At 38.2% G+C, this 8,271-nt stretch overlaps 1 protein-coding gene across 2 annotated transcripts; it reads left to right on the top strand.

Annotated features, from left to right (window-relative positions):
• Window positions 1-1,500: 1,500 nt before the first annotated feature.
• LOC306862657 (immunoglobulin superfamily member 11) lies at window positions 1,501-7,861 on the top strand. 2 transcript variants are annotated; one of them, XM_079405574.1, is made up of 6 exons: window positions 1,501-1,637; window positions 2,649-2,803; window positions 5,459-5,657; window positions 6,520-6,675; window positions 6,760-6,882; window positions 6,976-7,861. In XM_079405574.1, exons 1-6 carry the CDS (start codon window positions 1,574-1,576, stop codon window positions 7,173-7,175), a joined length of 897 nt encoding a protein of 298 aa, XP_079261700.1. In that variant the 5' UTR covers window positions 1,501-1,573; the 3' UTR covers window positions 7,176-7,861. The 2 variants fall into 2 exon arrangements, with proteins under 2 accessions (XP_079261700.1, XP_079261701.1); XM_079405575.1 differs by having other exon boundaries at window positions 1,505-1,637; window positions 7,005-7,860.
• The last annotated feature ends 410 nt before the right edge of the window (window positions 7,862-8,271 follow it).

Genomic DNA, 8,271 nt, shown 5'->3' with positions numbered 1-8,271 from the left:
ACTGCTGACTTGACAGTTGTCCAAAAGACGACCATTGACACCTTGCACAAGGAGGGCAAGACACAAAAGGTCATTGCTAAAGAGGCTGGCTGTTCACAGAGCTCTGTGTCCAAGCACATTAATAGAGAGGCGAAGGGAAGGACACGATGTGGTAGAAAAAAGTGTAAAAGTAATAGGGATAACCGCACCCTGGAGAGGATTGTCAAACAAAACCCACTCAAAAATGTGGGGGAGATTCACAAAGAGTGGACTGCAGCTGGAGTCAGTGCTTCAAGAACCACCACGCACAGACGTATGCTAGGCTTGGGTTTCAGCTGTCGCATTCCTTGTGTCAAGCCACTCTTGAACAAGAGACAGCGTCAGAAGCGTCTTGACTGGACTGCTGCTGAGTGGTCCAAAGTTATGTTCTCTGATGAAAGTAAATTTCGCATTTCCTTTGGAAATCAAGGTCCCAGAGTGTGGAGGAAGAGAGGAGAGGCACATAATCCACGTTGCTTGAGGTCCAGTGTAAAGTTTCCACAGTCATTGATGGTTTGGGGTGCCATGTCATCTGCTGGTGTTGGTCCATTGTGTTTTCTGAGGTCCAAGGTCAACGCAGCCGTCTACCAGGAAGTTTTAGAGCACTTCATGCTTCCTGCTGCTGACCAACTTTATGGAGATGGAGATTTCATTTTCCAACAGGACTTGGCACCTGCACACATTGCCAAAGCTACCAGTACCTGGTTTAAGGACCATGGTATCCCTGTTCTTGATTGGCCAGCAAACTCACCTGACCTTAACCCCATAGAAAACCTATGGGGTATTGTGAAGAGGAAGATGCAATACGCCAGACCCAACAATTCAGAAGAGCTGAAGGCCACTATCAGAGCAACATGGGCTCTCATAACACCTGAGCAGTGCCACAGACTGATCGACTCCATGCCACGCCGCATTGCTGCAGAAATCCAGGCCAAAGGAGCCCCAACTAAATATTGAGTGCTGTACATGCTCATACTTTTCAGTTGGCCAACATTTCTAAAAATCATTTTTTTTGCATTGGTCTTAATTGATATTCTAATTTTCTGAGATACTGAATTTGGGACTTTCATTAGTTGTCAGTTATAATCATCAAAATTAAAGGAAATAAACATTTGAAATATATCAGTCTGTGTGTAATGAATGAATCTAATATACAAGTTTCACTTTTTTGAATGGTATTACTGAAATAAATCAACTTTTTCATGATATTCTAATTTTATGACCAGCACCTGTATATCTACCCTCATATTTTAGGTAGGGGGTTCCTCCCCAAGGGATCATCACATTTGTGGGTCTGTGCCAAAAAGTTTACAAGCCCTGATTCAGCAGATGCTTACTTATTCAACACTACAGGGACAGGTGAACTATTCACCGTTGTGTGTTATGGAGAAACAGTGAGAGGGAGGGTGGGAGATAAATGGAGAGATAACGAGAACTGCCCCCCCTTTAATGCCCAATAACCCAGTTATGCCTGTCCAGTCAGAGCCAGTGAGGTTTGAAGGGGAAAACACACTGACCTGTATGGAGGAAAGCACACACACAGTTCCTCTCAGTGATGGGCTGTACAGGATGGAGGCTCCTCTGGCTGGCCTGCTTGGCGTCCACTTTTCTTCAATATGGTGCGTGTTGATTCCATTGTTAATATTACGCTGTTAAATATGTTGAGAAAAAAAAAAAGTTGATTTGGGCAGAAGAACAGTTACACAACTGTAGAAAACTTCTACTTGATAACTTGCAGAAAGCTGATTTCAGTTTTGCACGTCAAAACCAGGGTTAACTGTATATTGTAACATCACAACAATGTTGTTCATTTTACAAAACCTTTAGAAATTGGGCTTATTAGGTGTGAAATGTTTAAACAAGGTATCATAAAACCAGTGTGCAACAAAGACCACAAAGGTCATCTGAGTTTTTTTGTAATAAGTGTTTTAAGTGTAATGTTACAATAATTGAAATATTTGTAATTTGGGTCAGTTTTTGTTTTTTAGAAGAAGAAATGAACCCCATTGTTCTCTCTGTTGGTGTAGTTGTCCTTGCCAAGGCTGTCAGCTGTAATTAAGGCTTTAGAGTCACTGTGCTTTCCCACACACACAAAGGCCTGGGGGTGGCAGGATAGTGGGGGTGGGACTCATTACAGTAATGAGACAGCCATTGAGATGGAAGGAGAGCTTGAGAGCTACACAACAGAACTGTGGAATAAATGGGCCTGCAAGTGATGTGTCATTGCCAATTGTTTGAAATAAGAAAAATGGGTAACACTTTACAATAAGGTTCCATTTATTAACATTAGTAAACATGAACTAAGAATGAACAATACTTCTACAGCATTTATTAATCTTAATTTCAGCATTTACTGATGCATTATTAAATTCACAAGTTGTGTGTGTTAACATTAGTTAATGTAGTGTGAACTAACATGAGTAAACAATGAACAACTGTATTTTCATTAACTAACATTAACAAAGTTTAATAAATAGTGTAATGAATGCATTGTTCATTGATTGTTTATGTTAGTTTATACATTAACTAATGTTAATAAATGGAAGCTTATTCTAAAGTGTTACCGAAAAATGGCCACAATTCAAGTGCAAACGTGCATTAAAATGTGTGTTTCCCTCTACCTCATCCAGATGCAGTTCGGGTGACCGTGAGGGAGTCTGGTGTAGCGGTTGTGCGGGGAGATTCTGTCACGCTGCCCTGTTCATTCTTCACCATGATGCCCTTGTTCAGACTCAGCATCATCTGGACTCTGACCCCGCTCTCAGACCCTGACTCTCCCATTCAGGTCAGTCTATTAATCAATCTATCAATAGATCTATCTATTCATTTCACTAAAAATTTCATTGAATGGACTGAAATATGACAATGATCAACTAGAAGACAGTAAGGCCTAATTACACCAAGAATGATACCTATAACTTGAGGCCAGGACACACCAAGCCGATGGTTGGTCACTGGCTAAAGTCGGGCCATCGGTGAGTGTCTGTTGAGCTAGTTTTTGCAATGTGTTCCACATATTGGCGGCGATTTAATATGTTGAATCGTGTCGGGGCCACAGGTGACAGGGAGAACTCTGATTGGACGTTCAATTTAGTAAATGAGTCAATGCAAGAGAATTAATGGATAAATGATTAAACCAGGCAAACTTGCATTCCAGTATGCAAATATATTCATAAGCCACTAAAAAAAGTGAAAAGTTTAATCTTTTACTCAACATGTCGTTCCAAACCTATATGAGTAGGGCTGGGCGATATGAGCAAAAACCCATCTCTCTGTATTTTTTTGGCTGATTTGCGGTATACGGTATATCTCTCTGTATTTTGTATTTGGATTAAACAAATAAAGTGAATGCAAGCATGTAGGCATATATTATGTGCAAAAAGGGGTTAAAATCACATTACATCGTAACATTGCAAAAATAATCCTTTTAAAGCAGAAGTTAAATTTACTGAGCTAAAAATTAAAATAATAAAAAAAAGCAGACTAATCGAGTAAAAAGGCTATTTTGATTACCCCATTACACTTTACAGTTAGTGCTATCATACACTTTTAGGTTTAAAATTCGACGCCACATTTATTGTCCAACTACAAATATTTCAGCAAAATGTATATTTTAGTCAGTTATATATTTTCATTGAGCTCTGTCTGTTTAGCGGAGTTTCGCAAAGCAAAAGCTCATATGCACTTCTGACAGCAAAATGGAAATATTTCCATTACTTTTTTTAACAGTTACAGATGGAAAATAAACCTGTGAAATGTAAGTTATGCATGAAGGAAAACAGCACATCTCAAACACATTAAACAGCGCGAGTAGCATTTCTGTCAGGGCGAGCGCGAGCCACTTTAAACTGAAACTACAAACTATAGGCTACTATATCTTACGAGTTTTTTACGAGTCTTCATATAAAGCTCGTCACATGTTTAGAACAAATTGTATTATGCACTTTCTCCGCAGCACTTCAGTCTACGTCCTCCCTAGATATCGTTCCTGATGTGCTCGTATCAAACTCGATATTAACGATATTGCTTCATACTGTATCACTTATAAAAAGTAGGCTATATCGATATATCGTACAAACTCGATATACCGCCCAGCCCTATATATGAGTATATTTTTGTTTTCTGCCGAGCACAAACAGGGTTTCTGTTAGTTTTATAAAGGTAAATATAATCTCTTATAAGACTAGGTAAAGAAAATTTGAGGAATAAATTAAAGGGAACACAACATGCCAATATGTTCTTAATGAACATATCTAGTGAGCACACAAGTTGCATTAGCAACACTTCAAAGTCTGAAAATACAACTGACTTCCATTACTTTTTAATTCGTAATTTAGGTTTCAGGATATTCAATATGGAAATAACCTTTACTGTACCTTCTGATCACACTGCAAAAAATGTTGTTCTCCCTCAGGATTTTGGTCTTGCTTTCCAGTTGAAGCATTCTTAAATCAAGATACACTTATATATTTATTTGAGAAGCAACAAGACAAAAATTCACTAACTGATATTTGTTCTTGTTTAAAGTCACATAATTATGCTGTTTTTTTCAAGACTCTTGATTTGAGGATGTTTAGATATTGGAAAACAAAAATACTGATATTCATTTTTTGCAATGTATGCAACATTAAATTTCACGACTAATAAGAATTAATTTAATGCTGTGACTATGAATTTAAGACTTCCAGCTCACATTTAAGACTTCAGCTAAGGCCTTAAACTATGGATGGGTGAATTAATACTTTTTAAGACCCCCAGAAACCCTGAAAAAGAATGATGATTTGAAGAATGATGGAAATCAAACAGTTTCACTTTACGTTGAATTGCATTGTATTTATTGTCCATGTAATGCAAGTCAGTAGGAAACAAAACTGCTTAGTTACCAACATTATTCAAAATAGCTTTGCTTCCTGCAGATAAAACAAAGTCATATAGGTTTAGAATGATATGTGGGCGAGTAAAAACTGAAATTTCATTTTTTTGGTGAACTATAACATAAAAATACCTTAAAACCTGTTGGACTGGATGTTATAAAGTTTTTGTTATTATATCATTCTTGGTGTAAACAGACTTTAGTTAGGGTGGACGCAATATTGAATCGTAGCTGAATATAAAGTTGTGAGGGTTCTTAGGATGCAGGGAACTGACCAGAGGTTCAGCCATTTTAAATGTAAAAAAACAACAACAGGGTCCTTGAGTCTCATGTACCCTACACTATATTCTGCTTCACAAGCTGATTCAGATGTCAGCTGAGATTTTAGTCTTTACAATGACATGCACTTTATAAAGGTACTAGATTTCAGGAAAGTTTTTGGAAAGATGTTTTGTCCACTGAACCGCTGCCATGTTAAACAACTACAATTCTAATTTTCACTCCTGTTAAAAAATACTGTAACTATGAATATGATCTGTAAGGACTGGTATCTCTGTCTTTGTGCAGGTGATCGTGTATGATCAAGGGCAGGTGATTGAAAGCCCTTCTTTCATGGGCAGGGTGGGATTTGTGGGAATGCCCTGGAGCGCGGACATCATTTTGAACTACACGCGTGTCTCTGACGCGGGAGTCTATCGCTGTGTGGTCAGCAACCCACCTGAGACAGGAGACCCTGGCATAGGAGAGCTCAGCCTCACTGTTTTGGGTATCAGATATACTGCATCATAATATTCATACGAATAGCTATTTCACAGCTAACTAAGCAATATCACACGAGCAAAAGTGCTGTCGCTCTGCTGTGACTCTAAACAGGACGCACGAGGTCGAACCATCAAACCAACACAGCTGCACATGTGATATGACTTTTATATAACAGTTCACTTAGTAACTTACATTTGAGACACAGCATTGCAAGTGTTGTCGCTCCGTCAACAAAAAAACGTCCCAACAAAGACGCCATATTGTTCCTGGATGAATCAGTTGTGTTGAGCGAATCGGTTGAATAAATGAATCAATAGCCCGATTCGGACGTAAGTGATTTTCACCATATACAGGGGGTAGCTGGTGATTTAATTGTCGTCCGAATGCAGGACGTCTGTGTTTTTCTCTCACTTTCCAGGAGAGTGAGTCCCCAGGAGCAGGGTTGAAGACCTCTGTGTTAGGGGAACAGTGCTACAATTACTAAAATCTAAAAAGCTAAATATATTAAAAACAAACTAAAAGTGACAGGCAAATCACAAATTACTAAAACTTAAATTGATAAATATAGAAGTTAATGAAAGCTAATTTGAAATATTCATAAACTATAAAAATAAAATAACAGTGAACCATAATACCGCAGGTTAAGGAGGCTATGGTCAGCCAAACTGTTTTGGAAGCACATTTCCACTAGTGTTTGGGCAGCATATTATTATCATTTTTTGCCTACATTCTGACATGATTCCAGATCCTGCTGCTATACTTCACCCAAAATGTTCAACTCTTTCTCCTTGTAGACTTGTAAAGTTATGTTTAAAGAAATCAGCTTGATGCGTTCAGGTTTCATAACGTTCTCTGTGTGTGTGCAGCACCTCCGTCTCTTCCTGTGTGTCTATGGGACGGGGACACTGACGCTGGAGGCACTGTGCGACTGTCCTGTGTAGTGGCAGAGGGCTTTCCTACTCCTAAGGTGATCTGGGAAAAGCTAGAACCGGATAAGTTGACACTGCCAGTTAACATGGATGGTAAAAAAAAAGTTTTAGGCTATACAGAGGTGCAAAACACATCAGGCATGTAAAAACGATTTTTCATACCTGTATCTGTTGCAGGTGACACGACGGGCTCGGTGCACATTGCCAATGTGTCTGCGCAGACCTCTGGCCTCTACCGCTGCTCAGTGACCAACCCGCTGGGAACCCAGCACTGCTACATTAATCTGTCTGTCTACACACGTGAGTCTCTCTGTACAGCAGGGTTGGAATGACATGGGAGTGAGTAAATGACAGATTGTTCTTTTTTGTGTGTGTGTGTGTGTGAACTTGTAGCCCCGGATAATTCTCCTGGCATTCTGCAGGGGGTGCTGTTGAGTCTCTCCATGGCCCTGCTCCTGCTGGCGCTAATGGTGCTGGTGCTGTGGCTCCACCGTTCGGCACAGGAGAGCAAATGGAGGAACAGCCATGAGGAAGATGAGTGCTATAATGAGATTAAATACACACCCTCTCTCATTAAACGCTCTTTTGTTTGAGACAAGGACAGGAAGTGACATCTGGATCATCTCTGCACTCTATTGTGAAGGCCAGTTTGTGTCAAAGGGGAAAACATGGGCTACATAAAGCACACATTTATGCTTTTTCTGATTTAAAAAAAAATAAAAATCCTTTGTAGGCCAGTGCTTTTTATGTGCCCCAAAGACTACAGTCACTACTGTAAAGAAACATAATTTCCCAATAGCATGCCACAGATGCTATGAAATACATTTGAATTGTATTTAACCCAGAATATTAAATTTAAAGGCTTCTAAAGCACAAGCTGTATAATCAGAAGTCCAACAATCAGAAATCCGACAATCAGAAGTCACTATAAATTAAAGCAAGCTGAGTTTGGTATTTTGGTAGATATGTTTGTAGAGGGTCATATTGGGCATTGATTTCATTCTGTAACTTCATACATGGCTTAAAGTTGATTGTAATTGCATTTGCTTTTGGAATTAAACCTCCAATTTAACTACAATAAACGTGGATCACTACAAGCTATGTTAGTTTGAGAAAATTCATTTGAGTTTCATATTTTCATTTTGTTAATATATATATAGTGTCAGAGAGAATGACTGCAGAAAATTGAGCTTTTAAAATAGACAAGTTTTTACATTGTAATATTTTACAATATTACTGTTTTTACTGTATTGTTGATCAAATAAACGCAACCTCCCTGAACATAAGAGACTTTCAAAAACATTACAGAGCCCAAATACTTGAACCATAGTGTATATAATATATAGCCAATTTACTAAATTTCTACAATTCATTTAATTAAATAGATAACTAGTGAAATTGATCAAAATCATTATAAATTACTTTTATTCCTATTGTTTGTGAATCAAATTTCCCACCCTCTACATACATTTTGACATGGAGAGAAAGAGACCAACGGATTCACAAAATGACGGTTTTGCAAACAATGACAAAAAAGCTTTAATTTAAATAGGAGGGGAAAAAGAAAATCACATAAAAAAAAACTGTACATAACTTTGAATATTGAATAACAGTTTTTAAATAAAACAATCCCCCATAAAACAAATTAAAAAAGAAAAAAAAAATATAGGATGGTGTACTATTTTACAA

This window comes from Barbus barbus (genome assembly GCF_936440315.1).
Source record: "Barbus barbus genome assembly, chromosome: 43".
NCBI classification, from domain to species: domain Eukaryota; kingdom Metazoa; phylum Chordata; class Actinopteri; order Cypriniformes; family Cyprinidae; genus Barbus; species Barbus barbus.
This window is presented reverse-complemented; position numbering and strand designations above follow the sequence as displayed.

Excerpts from the sequence above, each read along its gene's own strand:
- LOC306862657 (XM_079405574.1), top strand. The coding sequence starts at position 1,574 with ATGGGCTGTACAGGATGGAGGCTCCTCTGGCTGGCCTGCTTGGCGTCC. Across the intron at positions 1,638-2,648 it reads GTCCACTTTTCTTCAATATG|ATGCAGTTCGGGTGACCGTG; the intron begins GTGCGTGTTGAT and ends TACCTCATCCAG. Across the intron at positions 2,804-5,458 it reads ACCCTGACTCTCCCATTCAG|GTGATCGTGTATGATCAAGG; the intron begins GTCAGTCTATTA and ends GTCTTTGTGCAG.